This window comes from Lipophrys pholis (genome assembly GCF_963383615.2).
Source record: "Lipophrys pholis genome assembly, chromosome: 16".
In the NCBI taxonomy this organism is placed as follows: Eukaryota; Metazoa; Chordata; class Actinopteri; order Blenniiformes; family Blenniidae; genus Lipophrys; species Lipophrys pholis.
In genome coordinates, this window is record NC_137634.1 from 14,027,752 (window position 1) to 14,047,212 (window position 19,461).

A 19,461-nucleotide genomic window follows, 5' to 3' on the forward strand; every position below is an offset into this window, starting at 1 on the left:
CATGAATTGACTTAACACACAGGAATTAAACCAGTCATTTGCAGTGCGTCCGGTTTATTTTCTGATCAAATACCAGTATTATACTGACACTAAATCGAAATTACAACCTAATCAGTTAATCGCGTTATATAATATGTCTTTTCTCAGATTGTTATAGATTATTTAAAAGGCTGATCTGTGTCAAAAGACTGATCTATATTGTTCTTAATTCCAATGTTTTGATATGTAAAGAAATTCAAATCAAAGTGTGTCATTCTATTCGAGCTTATCACTATATAAATAGTAACAAAAAAACCAAAACAAGACAACAATCAAAGAAACAAGTAACCCACCTCATACTGTTAGTTTTGAGTGCCACTTGTTAGATGAATTTGACAACTGAAATACATTTTCGCCTCACAGCGAAGTACTGTTTGGGCTTTTCTGTGTGGAATTTGCATGTTCTCCCATATGTGTGTTTTTTGGGGGGTGGTGGGGTGGGAGGGTTGGTCCTCGAGGTACACGAGTTTCCTCCCCACCGTCTAAAAACATGCATGGGAGGTTAATTGTTGATTTCCCCCAGGCACGAGTGTAAGTGTGTTTGTCCTGTGATGGGCTGGCGCTCTGCCCTCCTCTCACCCACCGTAAACTGGGATTGGCTCCAGCGCCCTGCAACACCTGCTATGATAAAGTGTTATAGAGATGGATGCATGGATTTCTCATACCACTGAACTCAGATCATTCAAGCTTGTTTGCAAAGTCAGTTACTTCCTTTTTAACACAACATGTTTTAAAATGATTACTTAAAGAAAAGAAAAGACATGAAAAGACTGTGACCTGTCTATTCCCAAAGTGTTTTGCAACTAAGCAATATTTTATTATCAAAGTACAGAGTTGAATCAAGGAACAATAGAACATTTTCAACAATGTTATCCACATGCAGCGCTATGTGATATAGTGTATAAAGATGATTACATGTGTCCCTGCATAGTGATGGCCACCACAATCTGAATCTCTCTAAAACATCGTCTGCACTCACACACAAGTGTCTCCTAATATGAATGTTTGACTGGGACGGAGCAGTGAAACATCTTCTCAGTCATTCTGGGTGAGTCGGGCTTGAGTTCCCTGCTGAGGAAAAAGCTTGAGAAGATTTCTGAGGCTATTTGCGCTGAAGAGAACTCTGCCTTGAAGTGGATGGTGATGACGGGTCAGTCACTGGACTATCAGTGTTGCCTTACAAAGCTGCTACTGTGACCGTACCGATTCGCAGAGTGGTCTGGTTTAGCAAGTGTAAATAAGGAAGGTAGATGTTATTTGGTCCAGGGGGAGAGACACACATCTTCCCATCAACTAGTGTGACGGTCTGACCAAAGACAGACAGCTGAAAGAAAATGAGAAAGAACATTAAAAGTGTATTTTTGAGGTCTTTGCCTCATCTCAGAAAAAGTGCAGGTGTATATTGTGGGCGTGAATGAATGTTTCTGTCTGGGTACCTGGTTTTTCAGAAGCCTTTGCGTGAGCTGCAGAAGCGTGGTGCTCTGTACGCCTCGCAGGTCACTGAGGAGCAAAGTAGCTCGAGCTAAAGTCACAATGGATCCTGGTGGCATATGTGTTCTTCCGGAGAGCATGCTCACTGCTTTCTACGCATACACACACACACACACACACACACACACACACACACACACACACACACACACACACACACACACACACACGTGACATATAGCTTGCTGAACACATCCAAAAAATGTTGTGTCAGTCATATAACTTCCTGTGGGATAAATACATTGTTTTCCTCTATTGTTTTTTTGACGTGACCAATTTTCTTACTTTAAAACATGTACAAAGTTTCACTGTTGTAAATCTATAGACAAAAGGCGTTTCTGTTGGTACCTGCAGCATTGCCATGCTCCCCTCATTTCTTCCTCTCTTTGCTTCCAGCTCAGCACCTTCGACCATCAGTAGGGCTTGAGTATCGTGGTCTCCCCACAGTGTGCACTCTTCTATACCCTCATGTAACACCAGAGCCGCCTCGTCATTATGGTTTCTATCTAAGAAGACAATGACAAGACATGCACACACTTTATATTAAATACTCCGATGCAGCTTTATTTTCTTATGAGCAAACACAAGTAAAACCCATATTGTAGCCTTGTAGTACTAGTTTTGGGTAGTAGAAAAAAAAAGTCATTTATTTTGTTGTTTGTAACTCTTGTGATAATAAGCAGATACTTACATATCAACATAACACAAACACCTTGGGAAAAGAAAAAATTTATCTGATAAAAAAAATAGAAAAACCCAACCATACCTGGTAACGGAGCAGTATTGCCTGGGGCGGAGGCAGTCAGGCCGTGGAACAAAGCCAAACGACAACGCAGCCACAGAGATGCTCCGACTCGCTCACTCGCCTCAACTGCTCTCGGACAGTCTACTTGGAGGTTTTCTGACACACTAAAGTCTTCATCATCCTTCAAAACATGATACAACACATATAAATGTCAAATAAACACAAAAGAAACTGTAATGTAGGGAAGGTGGAAAACAAAAAGTAGATTTTCACTGATTGCAGGTTCTTTTAGTTTGGTATTTGACTTTTGAACTATTTAACTATTTACTGGATTCATCTTGACTGTAAGAAAGTAATATAATTATGCTATGCACTTACATTGTGGGCACCTGAAGAATCATTGGCATGTTTCAGTCCAGATACGGATCTTTCATCAAGTAATCGTGATGTCTGCAGCAGCTCCAAAGATGAAACTGCTACCTCAGTACTGAAATTACAAATACAATGTGTGCACATGAGCAAGTGTTATACCGGCACGTTGTATTGTGAAAGACTTGGTTCATACAGAATCAAACTGTGTACAAGACATTTCAAATTTAAATCTGTGCAAATACTCCTTAAATAGAAGTAACCAACTCATATGAACACGTGCATACAGAGTACATGCGTAAGGCCATATTACCTCAGTACGGGGTGTCCTCGCTGCAGGTGGAGTTTGGCCTTTAGAAGATTCAATTCTATTGTCAGTTCCAGGTTTTCCATTTCACTACAGAAATGAGATGTGAGTTGCTGCGAGACAGAGTGCAACAAAGAGGACACTCCTTCGAGCAAGAACAACTGCAACAGAGGACAAGACAAACAGGACAAACATGTCAAATTATTTACTCCAAAGAAATTACAATGTGCCAGGAAGAAAAGGTCTCCAGCTCTGCCCCAGAATACACTTCAAAAGAATATTTGGCAGTGACTTTGATTTTGTTGTGGTAAACTCCAACATTTCTAATGTGAAAGTTAGATTAGTCCTTCCTCTTTCATTGTTTGAAACAGGATATCAAAAATAAAATAAAAAAAACATCCTAAATGTTGTGTAGCTTTTACCTTAATGCTCTCCAGACTGTGTTTCTGCTTCTCAGAGGCAGCAGTGACAATGTTTTGCTCCTCTGTCTTCTGGCCGGAGCTTTCAATGTCCTTGGTGTCCTGTTTTTGCTGTTGTGAGGTCGCCAAACCAAACTGTGGGCTGGCAGAAGTTTGATCCTCAGCAGAAGCTAAAAGACATTTCCATAAAGTGAGTGAAATACAGTTTTTTCCACTGTGAACAACACATTATGTACGTTTCATGTGTATATGAATATTCCAAAATGCTTAGTTTAAAACACAGTCAAGTGATCCAAACTTAAAAACCAAAATGATAAATAAAAAAAACTCTCAGTTACAGACCTGGCACAGCACTGCCACATTCAGAGTTAGCAAGTGCCAGGACAAGCTGAGCACGAGCAAGGTTCAATCTAACACACAGTGTGGGTCCATACAACGTGCGAACCTCTGCGGAAAAGTCACTGTTCACAAGCTCCTTCAAAGCCTGACAACAAAGAGCACATATAAGCAGATTATACAGACAAAAAGTAGTTGGAGTAAGTAAGATATTTAGCATCTACCAAGTGGGGCAAACGTATGACTCAAAAAGCACCGCGAAGACAGAAATAAAAATATACGTTGCTTTATTTGTAAAGTTGGAAGGTTGTGTTAGTGTATCTGTGTGTCTGTCCATTTATGTGAGCAAGTAAGTCTAACCCTTACCAGGAATAAATGACCACATTATTTATAGTAATACATTATAGCTATTTTAGAGTCTTTAAAATGACTTCTGTGATTTTATTCATTTCAAACATTTTAATTTACATGGAAATCCTGATATCTTCATCACACACACACACACACACACACACACACACACGCCATTATAAAAGAGATACCTCCACGTTGTCTGAAAGAGGCTTGTCACTGTAGAACGTCTTCACGGGCTGTAAAATAAGCACTGGAATTAATATCATGGTCTCAAATGTATGAAAACTCGTGTTAACAATCATGGTACATTATAAACACCTGACTGAAAGTGAGCCACTACATTCTCTTTTCAACAAATCAGATGTAACAAAAGGGAATCCTAATACATATTATAATAATAATAATAATAATCCCACGATACTGAAATCTTCTTATTTGAAAGACTTTATGGTACCAGGACAGAGAAAGGTGAAAAGGTATGCTTCATACTTTGAGACTAGCTCGAGCAATGTAGTGTCCATCATGCCAAAGGACACTGACTCCTTGTATGAGCTGACACGTCTCCTTCACAGCCTCAGTGAACAGACACAGTTGAGTCAGGACACATATCTGTAGGAAACATCCAACTCGGATTAAAAAAAAATAAATCAAAAAAACACAATATATGAATGAAAATGTACACATAATGTGGCAGAAGACATTTTCTGACCTTCAATATTTTGCAGTCACCAGTGCGTTGAACATCTCTGCACACATTCTCAACAAAGTACTGGTGAAGAACGATTACAGGCAGCACCTAAATTTACGAACACACACACACACACACACCAAAAAAAAATCAAAACAAAGTATTTATCATGAAACATTTCAATTGCAGACTGACAGTGTTTATTTATGTACCGTGATGTAGTAGCCTTTGGTGAACAGCCAGTGGGAAATGAAACTCAGGCTTGTGACAGGGGCGCTGACGTGATTTCCGTGGCGTTCTGAGAAAAGATCAGTGCCAGGGAACAGTTCGTTGACAATGCTGTGTGAAGCATACTGGAGGTCGGTCTGGGGTTGAGCCATAGAGCAACTCAGCACACACTAAAGAAGTTGGTGAGAAATACACACTTTATTAGAAACCAAGCACCAAAAAGCACAAAGCTGCCCATTCAAAAGCAGAAATCACCACCATCAGGGAGATTAGCAATATCCTGGAAAAAATTACCTTAAAGAGGTAAGCAGAGAGGAGGCAACATGTGGTCCGCTGACTGACATCAAAAGTTAAGATATACCTGAAGATGAAAATACATCCTTCAGTATCAGGTTGGTTGTGAGGGCCAATACAGAGAGAAAAGGTTCATGAAGTCAATAACACCTCTCAGTGTAACCTACTGTGCTATTTTGGCAGTGAGGACAGCCGCTTGCAGACATCCCCAAATGCCAGCTTGTCTTAGAGTTTGTTGCGTGGAGCCACTCCCATAGGACACGCCATCCCATTTGTCTACGACTCCAGGGCAGTGTAGGGCACCGTCTACGGCTTTACTCCAGCTGGAGTGGGCTGCCCTGCAGTTGAAGAAAAAGCAAGAATAGACATGTTTTAAGAATGAAAGAAAAAATATCACAAGCTCAATTTTCATTAAGGAAATGGACAAAATAGAAAAAGGTTTGCTCCAGAACACATACACACACAGACACACACACGACAGAGATTACTGACCGTGTGTTTCCGTTGTAGAAATGGAGGTTTCCCATTTCATGCAGTGCCTGAACTCTCAGGCATTCATGATTGTTCGTATGGAGATATTCTGATGAAAAGATGAACAAAAATGGGAAGACCAGTGAGATCTCTGAGCCCAACACATAACTATATTGTTCTCCTCACTTTGCTCCCTCCTACTTGCTGTAAAAGTACCTAAACATTGAAAATGTCAATACTTTGCTGCTTCATATAATGAGTGGCTGAAAGTATTTGTTTGTAATCTGTAAGTACTTTGCACGCTTACTTATTGCTTCGGAGTACACAGCAAGGACAGTTGGCATGTGGTCAGGACTAACTGAGAGGGCGTGGATTGCATTTGGAGTACTGAAGTCCTCTTCTGTCAGATCACAACTTTGGAAGTTTGGTGTGCGATTAACCACTGGAGAGAAATCCACCCGGCTTGCTGATTGGCTGAGCCCTCTGCTCTCACAGTGCTGGAACTGTGTCACAAAGCCTTCAGAGAAATGGAAAGAACACAAACAATATGAGTTTGGAATAGTGAGTGAGTTGAGTTTGTGTGTGTGTGTGTGTGTGTGTGTGTGTGTGTGTGTGTGTGTGTGTGTGTGTGTGTGTGTGTGTGTGTGTGTGTGTGTGTGTGTGTGTGTGTGTGTGTGTGTGTGTGTGTGTGTGTGTGTGTGTGTGTGTGTTGGTGTAGTATTAAACTCACAGGGCTGTGTGTGTGCCAGAAGCAGCGCCAGCAATGAGCGAGGATACTGCAGCACCTGAAGACAATGTGGTTTTTTCTCAAGGGCTTCATTGTAGCATCTTAGCGTGTCGCCCACATCCAGAGGAACACGAACATTAAACATGGAGAGCCTTATCTCAGCATCTTTGACACAAAACATAGATTTCATCCATTAAAAAAAAATACACATATTACAGCTCTGCTCAAAGTCAGTAATGATGTGATTACCGGCGCAAACCTTTAAATTCAGCCGCTTGCTGAGGAGTGATGTGTCTGAATGACACTTTTTTGCAATTGGCCTGTTTCTGTGCAGAGTGAGCTTTCCACCCACTGAGCAGCCCACAGTCTGCATAGCTTCTGCAAGTTACCTGGAACACAGAGACATTTTAGTTTGTAGAAGTCAATTTTACCCCCTCAAAAATTTATTTTATGGAATAAAAAAGAGAGAACAAGAACATAATTATGTAAATGACAAATCGCTGTTTTGTAAAGCAATCATTTATTATGCTGATTTATTTCAAGATCATATTCCATTTTGCTATCGATAAATAAAGTGTTATATATTGCTCATCAAAAGGTTTCCCTATTTCAGTGAACACAACAATAATTTCATTTAAAGCTGGACAAAGCATACTTGGTCAGAGTTTGACATTTACTGGGTACGATGTCTTGTCACAATGCAATTCGGTGTGTAGGTATACATGTATGATGTCACTACCTTAATGCCAGTGATCTCATGTGTCTTGACGTGGTGTGGCTGTGGGACAGCAGGTCCTTCAAAAGAACTTATTCTTTCAAGCAACCGCCTCTGAGCATCAAGGAGCAGAGGGATTACCATCATGGCGTAACGTTCTCTGGAACACATGTACCAATGGTTACAGAAATATATATATATATATATATATACGGTATATATATATATATATATATATATATATATATATATATATATATATACGGTATATATATATATATATATATATATATATATATATATATATATATATATATATATATATATAAAAAGAAGTAAAGCCCTTTACAATTTACATCTTTTTAAGTCTGAATATTAAGAAGCTCCCCTTAGAATCCTTGTGATAATAACTCCTTCCTGTCAGTTGTTGGTGTTTCCGTAATTGAAACTGTATTACTCACCGTGTATATGAGTTGAACAATAAGGCAAAATGGGCCAGGGTTTCCCACTTGCCACTGTCATGGAGCTTCTCCAGGGTGTGCAAAACCAAGGTCCGAACCCAACGCGGATCCACTTGTATGTGGTCTTGCAGTGGTGCTGAGAAGTGTAGATTAGTCTCTAGTTCCTCCTCGGTCAGTTCCCTGTCATATAAGCTCCAGAGCTAGTCGGAGTAAATAAGAAGATGCAAGGTTTACTGGGTGAATCAACGTGTGTATAAATACCGGTGAGTTTCGCAAACCCCGAGCTTGTTCAGCATGTCCATGATGAGATCAGTCGCCAGCACGAGCAGTGGGGTGAAGACACCGTGGAGCTCATCTGCAGTGACAGGAGGGGGACTCTCAAGCTCAGATGTCCTCTGCACAAGGAGAGTCATTGTGGAGTTTTGGTCCCACATCGTCTGACAAACCAACTGCAGAGTGGTCCAATGGCTGCTACGATGCGCCAGCACCTGGAATGAATGGAAAAATCATCTCGGCATGCATAATTGTGTATCGTATGTACAAAATATAATATGGGGAAATCACATACAGAACATATTGTAAAACATGCAGCTGAATAAGATAATAGCACCACTTTGTTGTGGTTTCTATCCGAAAGTCGTGCTATGCTTAGTGTGTGCATGCATGAACAATACCATGGCTCTCCGAAGATGTAAAGCAACTTTGTTGAGTGAATCCAGAAAAGCAACAGTTTGTTCCTGTGTCTCAACCTGCTGTTCCACAGGTTTAGTGAAACCTTCGTCACTGTCACTACTCTCCTCCTTGACAGAATCATCACGATGGACATCTGGACGGGAGGTTCAGAGAAATTATGAAAGACGGCCACCTCTTTATGTGAGCGTTAAGAAAGTTTACACATTGCTTCCTCTACCTTCCTTGATAATTCCATCTTTCTTGTCCTTCTTTTTGTTCTTGTGAACACGCATTTCATCATTCAGTGTACCAGAGTGAGAGGAGGGTCTCTCAAAAACATTTGCATATTCAGAAGATTGCCATTCCAGTGAGTTTCTCTGTATCATGAAGCCAGAATAGGCCAGAGAAAAGTACAAAGGGTTTAACTGGCTGTACCTGAGCAAAGCAAAAACAGTAAATCAGATTAAAGGTGTATATACACACACTGAATATACCATGTTCAGCGATCTACATTAATGGGAATATTCACTAAAACTACGGTATGTCACACCAGAGACTAGAAGTAACAAAACGTATCGTCATTTCAACATTTAATGTAACTGGCATCAAGTGTAGACCTGTGCTGCGGGGCTCCTCCGTGCGACTTCTCCAGGCCTTGGTAAAGAAGTGCTAAATGTGCCTGAGCCATCACGTAGTTCACATGTGATCTCCACACACTTTGCTCACGACACAGCCTCCTCCGCTGAAGCTGATTTTTGTTGCGTTGCACTGCAAAAGACATCGTGTTGAGGAGTTTCTCCACGAGGTGCACCTCCCTACGCACACAGAAAGACGTCCAGGTTACGTGTTCATGTCATCTCACAGATAAACAGACAGGCACCGGCAGACATACTGTACCTGTTCGTTTTCACTTTCTTCAACATGCCATGTGGCATCATCTGCTTTAGTCTCTTTCTTAATTCATCAGTTGATGAGTCCTTGTTCCGCTAGGCGAAAAACAACATGATTTATGTGTTTTCTATTGTGATTAAGTAGCAAGCATTGTAACTTTTGCATATTTGTATTTTCACCTGGGGTGCATCATTTCCTTTTGAAGCCTGAACGACATTCCTTCGATTTGTCTGGTTGCTTCCCTCCACATGTTTCTTTGAACTATGAAATAAATTAGACTCATAAATTCCACGATTAAGTAAATTAAGTTGACATTTTTAATGATGTATTTTTCAAATTTGCAAAATCTCACGTGGAAAGAATTTGGATTATGGTTTTCCCCCAATCTAACACAAGATCTTGATGACCTTCTTCCAGCGCTCTTTGGAGTAGTAGTGCAGATAACTCAGCAAAACATGACGCGTGTTTGAGCGTCATTACTGTCAAGAATACACACACACACACACACACACACACACACACACACACACACGCACGAACACACACACACATATGAATGAACAACAATAATCTATTATTTTCATCTGTTATTGTTTTTCGTAAAGATGTGCCATTCACCGTCTTGATAGGCGTCGTTTAATGTGCTAATGGAGATCAGCTCATACAGCAAGGAGAGATCCTCACAGCCAGTCAGTGGCCTGGAAATTTCTGAAGAAATAAAGACTTTTTTTTTTTTTTTCAGTATGAAGGCTATTTTGCTTGACAAATATTAATAAAACAGTGTGATATATGTCAATGGGAGAATTGTAGTATGGAAAACAATAAACATGAAAACAATCCTGCATTGTGTTCTTCACTCTCAGCTTCTTGCAGGTGACTTTTCTATTCTTTGGAAATTATAAGATCACTACACTGTCAAATGGTTTTTTTTTCAAATATAAACATTTATGTCATCAACAACTGCAGTTTTAAGTCAAACCAAACTTACCAGCCTCTGCGGTGGGAACAGCTTCAGGTGAAATTCCCTTTTTGTCCATCATATGCAGTGCCACCAGCTGAACACCTATCTTTGTGTCACCCTTAAAAACACCCTTAGATACTCTCTTACAACACACACACACACACGCACACACACCCACACACACACACACACACACACACACACACACACACACACACACACACACACACACACACACACACACACACGTTGAGAGCATTAAAGTTGTAAGGGGCTATGACTATCACATATTTAGCTATCTATAGTAATATCATGTTGTGATTTCAGATTTGTTGCACTCCACTAATCCAATAACCGCTATGTGGCCCTTAATTCAGTAATTGAGAAGTTAAAATAAGTTATGGAATAGATATCAACTTTTCAGATGTGTCACACTGTACATCCTTAGGAGCTGTATTGTTGTGTTGATTTGCACCTGGGTCTCATAGACTTCCTGCAGCAGCCTGCGGCCACAGTCCATCACCGCAGCTGCTACCTCAGGCTCCCGTAGTATCCGCAAAGCCTGTCAGGAAGTACAGAATGGTTATCGTTGGTAATTAAGACATAAAAACTAAATATGTTTTTTTCAGATTCTGACATATGGTGTGAAATTACTCATGGGCCTTCCACAAAAATAATAACTAGTAGCAAATGCATAAACTACATCTCTTCAACCATATATACCTTTGATAGGTAGTAAGTAATGCAGGCTATCATTTGCATGATGGATTCTGTGGTGTTTCCGATCCATTTTTGTTTGAGCAGACCCGAATTCTCTTCCAAAACCACCAAGCATTTTTTCAGCACCTGAATATCAGAACCAAACACACGCCATTTACTGTGTGCATCATTTGTGTCACGCTGTTTGTCAAAACACATATGGATGAGATTTGTACACACTTGAACCACTGGCCGGTAAATGATCTGATGGAAGATTAGAGGTGTCAGGAGGCCGTAACAGCCGACAGCGGCTTGTAAAGCTGCGCCACCATCATTCAAACACATTGCCAAATCCATGGCGACGAGCATTCGCTCACATTCAGCCAGTCTGGCTTCCTGTATACACAAATAATTACAGACGATTTATACAAATAAATACAACTTGTATTCATCTAATGTCAAGCAAAATAACATTAAACTTATTTTCACAAGCCAATCTCGTTATTTCACAGAATCTTTGACCTGCTCCCAGATAACTGGTCCATTTTCACTGAATGAGTTACAATACAGTGATCCCTGCTGAATGTTGATCTCAGTTTCAATAAAGATGGATGAGAGGAACAACTGGCACAGGTGAGGAGAGGAGCAATGTAGTGTTTGTTTATGGAGTCTACGGGAAAGAGAAGAGAGTTATCTGTACATTTCAAACCAAATGGAAAACTCGAATTATCTTTGCAGTGTTTGTGTGTCCCTCCTCACCGCGTGGTAGCAAATCCATCCTCTGGGCTGTTGGCTTCAGAGTCAGTGTCGGTATAGTGGATCCACAGTTCCCTGCAGGCTCTTTTCGCGATGGCAAACTGCTCTGTTCGAAATGCCACCTGAAAGGAAGAGTAAAGCCAGAGTAGGAATCTTACCCCGTTTGTCTAGTGCTTGTTTAGCCTAGTGTGTTTTGTACCTGAGCCAAATGAGCCCATGAGGAGAGCAATGACACCGGGACGGAGGCCAGCACTGGTAATGTGGTCCCACCTATAGTGTTGCCCAGTAGCTTGCCCTCGCTGTTGTAGGCTGCAACAGCAAACACATACTTCTGGTTGGGTTCCAGGCCCTCCACCTTCAGGACACACTCACCAGATATAGTCGGTACCTGAAAAACAAGGTCAAATCTTATAGGATATACACAGGCAAACAATATGTCTAACTGGCCCTGATAGTTTACAGTACGTAGAAATAAATTACCATAATTCCAGTTCCTGGCAGGTTGCAATCGCCAAGGTGAACCTTTCTCATAATACCCTCAGCTACTCGACCAGAAAGCTGGTACCAGCACACCTAAAACAAAAAATGACACAGTAAAAGAAAGTAATTGATGTTGTGGAGACTATTTGCTCATTGTCAGAAAAAAGGAAGTTAATGTCGTAATAACAATGAAGAAAAAAAAAAAAAAAAACACATCTCACTTGTTCCTCCAAGTTGTAAGGTGCAGGAAGAAAGGTGAAAGAGTGATAAGTGCGTGAGAGTAGGATCGGGGGAGGTGGAGGATTTTCTGCTCCCTCAGTTTTCTTTTCACTCCGTCTTTCAGATGGCGTGTGACAAGTGGACGTGTACACTTTTCTCTCCGCTACGCCCGCTTTTTCAATCAAGGTGGAGGCCTCCTTTCAGGGGACATGAACAAACGAGTCGCAGTTCCCAAATGCTCAATTCATCACATGTCAAAAGCACAACTGAGATTGTAGATGGATACATAGGCATTTGATGAGTGAATGTGCTTGTGAAACCTGTAGCAGATTAGTTGTTTTGCTGCGATCAGATGGGTCTTTGTAGACAAGCGAGGCCTTCTGGATCAAGAAAAGTGCTCTGGACAGCTTGTTGTTTTTGATTCGGTCCAACATTTCAACCTCAGAAACTGAACCAACAAATAAATAAATAACACTTGGAATATATTCAAACAAACCAAATATTCAAAGTCATTCTTGCTGTTTTCAGTTTATGTAGATAATTAGATGTGAAATATAAAAAAGAAAATAATAATAATTCTGATCTCAAACATCCTTTGATATTGTCTCCAGTACAGGAAAAAATGTAACTCTATTTAAAAGGGTACAAAGGTAAATACCTCAAAGACCTTTCAACCATAATTCATGTACAATATAAAAGGTTTAGGTCCCAATACTGACCCCTGGGGGACAAAACTAGCAATATCAAACCTGCATGTTTTAGAGCCGAAATGGACAACCAAGCGTTGACTTCATCATTTTCACCTTGAAATAAACTCAATGACACATCGATTGGAGTCATTTTTGTGCAGTTGTATGACCTTTTCTGCTTTTATTCTTCATAAAAAAATTAACTGAATTTGGGATTCTAAATGATATACAGACAGTATGCTAATTGGCTTTATATTACCTCAAGGACCTGTTTTACTAATTTAACACATCTGTATCAAAAACAACATTAGGCTAACTTGTTAGTATCATGGAGACTCTGACCTGAATTTAGCTGCAGCAGCAACAGGGAAGCCTTATGGTAAATCAGGTCAAGTTCCAGATGCAGATCTTTGGCCAGCAGGTACATACATGTGGAATGACTTTGTTGAGAATCCTTAAAATCTGCTTCGATTTTCGTTTCCATCTTGTCTTTTTCCGTCAGACTAATCTCATTTGTTTTATTTTCCTTTTCGGATAATGATGAGGACAATGCTGAAGTAGTTGATGGAGAAAGAAGATTCCATTTCTATAGGAAGAAGAGGATTCCTGATTACTTATCTTGGATCATATAAGACAGACTTTATTAATCTCAAAACACAGACATTTCACCATCATGAAATGTCTTCATCGAATGAAAAATAAAAACTATGGACAGATGGACAGATAAATAACCAGGAGAAACTGAATTTCCATCAGGCATTTTTGTCCCGAGATCCTGTTTCGAAGTATTGCCTACCTTAAAAGACTTTTACTAATATTTTGCATGCAAAGCAGGTTAACTGCATACCTGCATGTAGGCAAAATCTGTGACTGCTGAGCAATCCTGAGGTGGCTGCAGCATATCCCATCTCACAGTCTCTCGACCCCTCTCCGCTACCTCACGTATCTTCTGAAGCAGCTCTACGGCTGAGCACTGAGGGGACACCCAAACAAAACAAAGGCACAGTTTAGCACACTGACACTAAATGTACGTAATGTGCTTTGGCCTCACTGAGAATTTATTTGGAGTAATGCCAACACAATCAACCCAGTCACATACCTCAAGAAGAGAACAATGGCTCACCTTGGCATCAGCAGGGTTTTGGACACTGCCCTCTAGAAATCAAATTATAAACAAGACTGCTGTCATAGGCGTGGTTTAGAAAACAGGGTCTGTTTTGTGTTCAAACAAACTGAATTAACAAATGTTAAGGGAATAATGTCTCACCTGACTGCTGTGCTTCAGTGAAATGTTCAGGTGCACTATCTAACAGAATCCTCAACGCTGAGGTCATCTCGAACGTCATCACACAGTCAACTACTGCCAGGTCGCAGGCCAACGCCACCTTGCATAGCATCGACAGACACAACACCAACTGCAAGAAAGATTATGTCAAAAACTGTCAAACTCCTGTAACAATTTAGCCTCAAATTACATTAATGGACCCAAGTTAATATGCCAAGTGTGATTGACAAAAGTGACTAAACTTGTAGCAGTGTTGACCATTTAATAAATATATACCTCATCATAACTGCCAATGGACTGTAAGTGGTGTGTACACTCCGTGGTGTAAAGTTGATTCCTCTGTATCACCTCCTTCACTTTACGCCACATATAAACTACAACATCCAAAACAAGGTCTCCGTCCACCTGCTCGTCCTACAAATACACAAACACAGACATGCAGTATATACAACAAATGCACACACTGAAAAAGTCTTCTTCTTAGCTCTTGTTATGACTTAGTTTAATCAAAAACTATATCTTGCACATTACAGATTGACACAAAACCTTCAGACTTACAGGAACAGAGCCACAGGCAGACTTGTGCAGGGTGTGTACCAGACCAATGAGCTCATTGCCTAAGGACAGTGAAGACTTGCGCCTGTCTGATGGAAGCATCAAGAAAGATATGCTTACAACATCAATGGCTTTAAATTACATTTACAGTGTTTGGATGAATAAGGCCTGTAACCATTTCAATATCCACACAAACACAACATAAAAAGTCTAAAGATAGTCAATGGGCGATACAGTTATATTCAGTTTCCATCAACTTTCTACATTTGGTTATTCATATGAACTTTAAGTGAGTAAATGATATCAGGGTTAGGGTTAGTTTTCAATACCAGAGGTCTTGCTGTCCTCTCTAGTTGGGCGCCTCTGGGAAGACAGGACCAAGTTAAACCTGTCGAGCAACGCAAGCTCCTGCTCTGCCTTCCTGAACGAGTGACCTTCGACACCCTGACAGCAAGACACACAAATCAGCTCCCACACACATAGAATATGTTCATAAAAATCAACAACGCAATTAGAACTTATTGAAAAATGACTGAAACGACCAGTAGTCCTTTTCATGTTTGCTGTTTTCAAAGCATTTCCAATGGCAATAGACTGCGTGAAACTCACAGACAAAATGTGAAGCATCTCTCTGACAAGCTCAGTGACGAATGAGTCTGGTCGCTTGTACTGAAACAGCAGCTTGACGAATCTCACCGCAGACATGATGGGCACGGCGTCTTCACCTGCTAACGCATCCAGTCACCTCACATTGATTTTTAATCACACAAACAAAGGCCATCCAGCATAAGGCCTCAACATGACTGTGATGTGAAAGAAAAAGGACAAAGAAACTGTGACTCGCCTTCGATCGCCTGATCAATGAGATCTGAAGTTGGTGTCAGTACAATAGGAGACAGGCATCGGCGGTCGTCACGTCTTTGCTCTCCACTACTTGCAACTCCTTGACGCACAGAATGCCAATAAGATGAGGCAAAGAAATTCTCTTTTTTAAATGCCTTTCATGACATATGAAGAATCTGTAGCACCGGCATGTTTTTTTGCAGTGTTTGTTTTGCTGACCTGACAGTATGGAGATGGCAGCAGACTGGAGCTCAACGATCACCTCCTGCAGATTCAGGTCATCTGGCACCTTCACCTGAAGTGGACGAGCGTTGCTGTTCTGAAGTGCTTCCAAAATGGCCAAAAACTGTCCTGCTCTGCAGTCAAACAGTTCTGACAGCATGCGCTCTGTCTGGGTCCGAGGCCAGGGCCCCTGTAATATGTACAAAAAAAGAGAATCATTTGACTGTCTATTCAAACAGAAGCAGACTTGTAGGTTGATATTAACAATAAACTATAAATCTTACACTTGATATATCTTTTAAGGTGGTTTTGGTTTTGAATGAGAACTTGGGTCTCTTTCTGCCTTCAAACACTGCCCGCTTAAATATCATGGCCCCCAGCTGAAAAAAAGAACAAAAACAGCAGCGCTATTATTACGATAACTAATAACATTAATCACAGAAATATTCATATAGTTTCAGAAGTGATTATACTGAGTAGAGCGGCAATTATCCGTGAATCAGTGAATATGCTGTAGAATATGTTAAAGCAGAGCCCCAATTAAATGTTTTTTTTTTTTTTTACAATTCCATGAAATAAATGTTCTATGTATCCTGTTGATGGAGAAATACACGGATCATCATGACAGTTAATTATCTCTCACATGTTTTAACACTCTAACTGTATTCAAAAGAAACATCCATAAGCAAAGCCCCTGCCTTGATAGAAGCTTCTTTAAAAGCTCTCTGAGTCTCTCTGGTGGCTGAAACTTTACTCTGCTCATCCAGCTTCGCAAGCATGTTGATTTTTCCTAAGGCTCTTCTGGCAAATTCCTGAAAGCATATGTACACACGCACACGCACACGCACACGCACACGCACACGCACACACATAAAGCAAAATTTAAGGAGTCAGACTTTTCAAACAAATCACCTTCAGTTTTTTGTCTGTATTTATGAAAGGAATGCCAAACGATAATATGAATACAGTCTATACACAAGGAATAAATCTAACAATGAACAAGCCACGCATTAGGAATAATCTTTTCAATGTGTGTTTGAAAGAAATACATGTTAATGCAACAAAGTGATCAATTTCATTGCAAGTACACATGCATGATCCTCATTAATGTTGGTCAAAGCAGACTGCAACCCGCTGGATAAGAGGAAACCAACTGATCTGCAACATGTCGCAGTTGTGGCTCATTAGTTCGGCCTGTGAATGGCCTATTTTGATCACTGTGTGTTGGTGGGTGTCTACTTTCAGATGTCTTTCACCTCTGCCTGCACCGCGGCTTGGTTGTCATAGTAACAGTGGCAGACGGCACAGTAAAGCGTGACCATCAGTGGCAGATACTTTGTAGTCATCAGAGGAATGGACATCTCTACACTGATGCTTGCCCACAGGAGGTACTCGAGTGCCTGCATGGGATTATAAAAAGTGACAAAGTATCATAGTGACACAGAAAGATATATGGAAAATATATCTCATATCATTTTATAGCATAATAATCCTACAGGAAGAACGTGAATCGGTCAATGAATATTTGAAAAATCGAGTAAGCAGAATTTTGCAACTCACTTTCAATAAACACTTCGTAGCGTCATGTATTTTAATCAGATGTGCAACCTCAACCTTTTTGCCTGTACTCTTTGAAGCATAGCAAACACAGCTGAAATGAAGCAGGTCTTGGAATTTAAATAGTCTATAACAACTTGAAAATAAGAATATTGTCAATATAAGTTACAACAAAGCACCTGTGAGCTGCACTTCATGGTCATCAGGTAACGGCAGATGGAGTAAATGTGGACTGAACCTAGATATAATGAGAATGAAACAGAAAGTGACGTGCAGCAGTAAGCAAGGACAAAAACCTCCAAAGCAATATCAGGTTAGGATTTCTCACTAAATTTGAAATTAGCATAGAAATTATCCATTTTTTTCTTAATTAATCTACAAACACTGATTTGTACAATAAAATACCATCGTATAATTGGTGGGAGAAGAGTTCATTTTGTTGGAGAGCTTGCATCATGATCCTGATGAAGTTCAACACACGAAGAAGTTTATTGAGTCCCTCCTGGCTCAGGATGTTGTGCTTCTTCTCTTCCTCAAAAATACACAGGGCGCAGCCAAGCATTGCACGTATCTGAACACACACACACACACACACACACACACACACACACATACACTAATATCACAAAGCTGCAATGTCAAAAACACTTTCTCCAGAAGACAAAAAAAAAATATATATATATATAAGCACACAGACACGGAGTTGAGAGTACCTTCATAGCAAAGGTATCTTGATCTGTATCAAAACCTTCCGGAAAGAAGCTGGCCATAAAGTGTCCAACATCTGTGATATCCGTAATCTTCACTGACGTGACCTGCAGCAGATGGAGGCCGTAGCCATGCCACTGTGCCAGCTGGAATAACTGCAATTAAAGACATGGAAAAGAAGACATTTGAAAAAGGAAATTGGAAAGATTTGCTATGCAAAAGACACTTTGGACAAATTCTGGGTTGAGATTGCAAAGCAGAATAAAGCAGGTATTCTAAAATAGACCACGTTGAACAATCACATTTGCCACTCACCTTTAATCCATAAAGAAAATCTGCAATCTGCAACATGTGCTCCTGGAATAGCTTGACAGGCAGTCGATGTTTGTACTTTCTCCCAATCTCCACAAGGATTTTAATCCTTTGAAATAAAAAAAAACAAATATACCAAATTATTAAAATTGACTATATAAACAGAAAAAAACTAAAAAGTGGTGAATCACTGTAAGACTATGCATGCAATACATATGTATTCATCTGACGCTCAGAAAACGAGTTTTAATAATCTGCTTGCAGATTTATTGAGGACAAGAGTAATGGGATTACAAGCAACACTTCATAGCAATAAAAAGTTCAGAACAACGTTGTTTTCTATCTTTGCTAATTATCAATCAAACATGCTGCTGTTTTTTAATGTAACATACATTGGAACTTTCTGATGGATTATATAAAAATACAGTGAGTAAAACTGAGAAGCCAACTTTGACTTAAGTAATGTGTTACAGGCTTTTGAACGTCTTACCCTTTAGCGTGAGAGCCGCGATCTTGGTTGTTTGAAGTGATTTGTCTCATCAACGCCATAAACGAGTTCATGTCCCGTTTGAAACCTGCAATAACTGGGTTTCTTTTATCAAGATTCCCATAATATGAAGCCGGTAACTCCATTTAAAAAGCACTTTGAGCAAACCAACGCATTTCCGTACGCTAACGCTAAAGTGGCCGTGGAGACAGGTCACGTATCCATGGTAACGACGCACAGGCGACAACTCGCGACAACGCGAAGGACATGACGCACGCGCACACGGAAGCTTTGCAGGAGGAGAGATCAACAAATTCACCAAACAATGTAGATTTAAGGAACAAAGTCTATTTTCTTTTTTTTTTCTCAACATTTCACATTTCTCTTTTTGTCTGTACGTGACTTTTTGAAGCGTTATGTTTATTGCAAATCATTATCAAATAATTATCAAAAAAAACGATCTAAAATAAGATATCCGTGC

General features: G+C 40.2%; 1 protein-coding gene across 1 annotated transcript; it reads right to left on the reverse strand.

The window, feature by feature from the left end:
- Positions 1-39: 39 nt before the first annotated feature.
- On the reverse strand, positions 40-18,595 carry cfap54 (cilia and flagella associated 54). Its single transcript, XM_080483380.1, has 50 exons — positions 18,497-18,595; positions 18,187-18,336; positions 17,879-18,044; positions 17,653-17,711; positions 17,173-17,316; positions 16,615-16,728; positions 16,201-16,296; positions 15,914-16,106; positions 15,696-15,794; positions 15,461-15,576; positions 15,181-15,295; positions 14,855-14,940; positions 14,573-14,710; positions 14,279-14,426; positions 14,135-14,166; positions 13,859-13,984; positions 13,354-13,363; positions 12,643-12,770; positions 12,325-12,519; positions 12,104-12,196; positions 11,823-12,011; positions 11,627-11,745; positions 11,390-11,537; positions 11,108-11,263; positions 10,892-11,014; positions 10,644-10,730; positions 9,214-9,302; positions 8,934-9,131; positions 8,555-8,751; positions 8,319-8,470; positions 7,923-8,132; positions 7,645-7,844; positions 7,208-7,343; positions 6,728-6,857; positions 6,049-6,258; positions 5,763-5,850; positions 5,438-5,608; positions 5,271-5,337; positions 4,961-5,146; positions 4,770-4,856; positions 4,550-4,669; positions 4,249-4,296; positions 3,713-3,854; positions 3,374-3,540; positions 2,958-3,112; positions 2,654-2,762; positions 2,297-2,456; positions 1,879-2,036; positions 1,476-1,622; positions 40-1,363 (listed from the first exon to the last, which is right to left on the reverse strand). The coding sequence occupies exons 1-50, from the start codon at positions 18,530-18,532 to the stop codon at positions 1,217-1,219; spliced, it is 6,540 nt and encodes a 2,179-aa protein (XP_080339506.1). The 5' UTR covers positions 18,533-18,595; the 3' UTR covers positions 40-1,216.
- Between the last annotated feature and the right edge of the window lie 866 nt (positions 18,596-19,461).

Bases quoted from the DNA above. Each gene is read 5' to 3' on its own strand.
- cfap54 (XM_080483380.1), bottom strand. From the start codon at position 18,532: ATGTTGCAGATTGCAGATTTTCTTTATGGATTAAAG. The intron at 3,113-3,373 runs GTAAAAGCTACA...CCTCTGTTGCAG, and splicing joins ACAGTCTGGAGAGCATTAAG to TTGTTCTTGCTCGAAGGAGT. The intron at 1,623-1,878 runs GTACCAACAGAA...GTGTATGCGTAG, and splicing joins GGAGCATGGCAATGCTGCAG to AAAGCAGTGAGCATGCTCTC.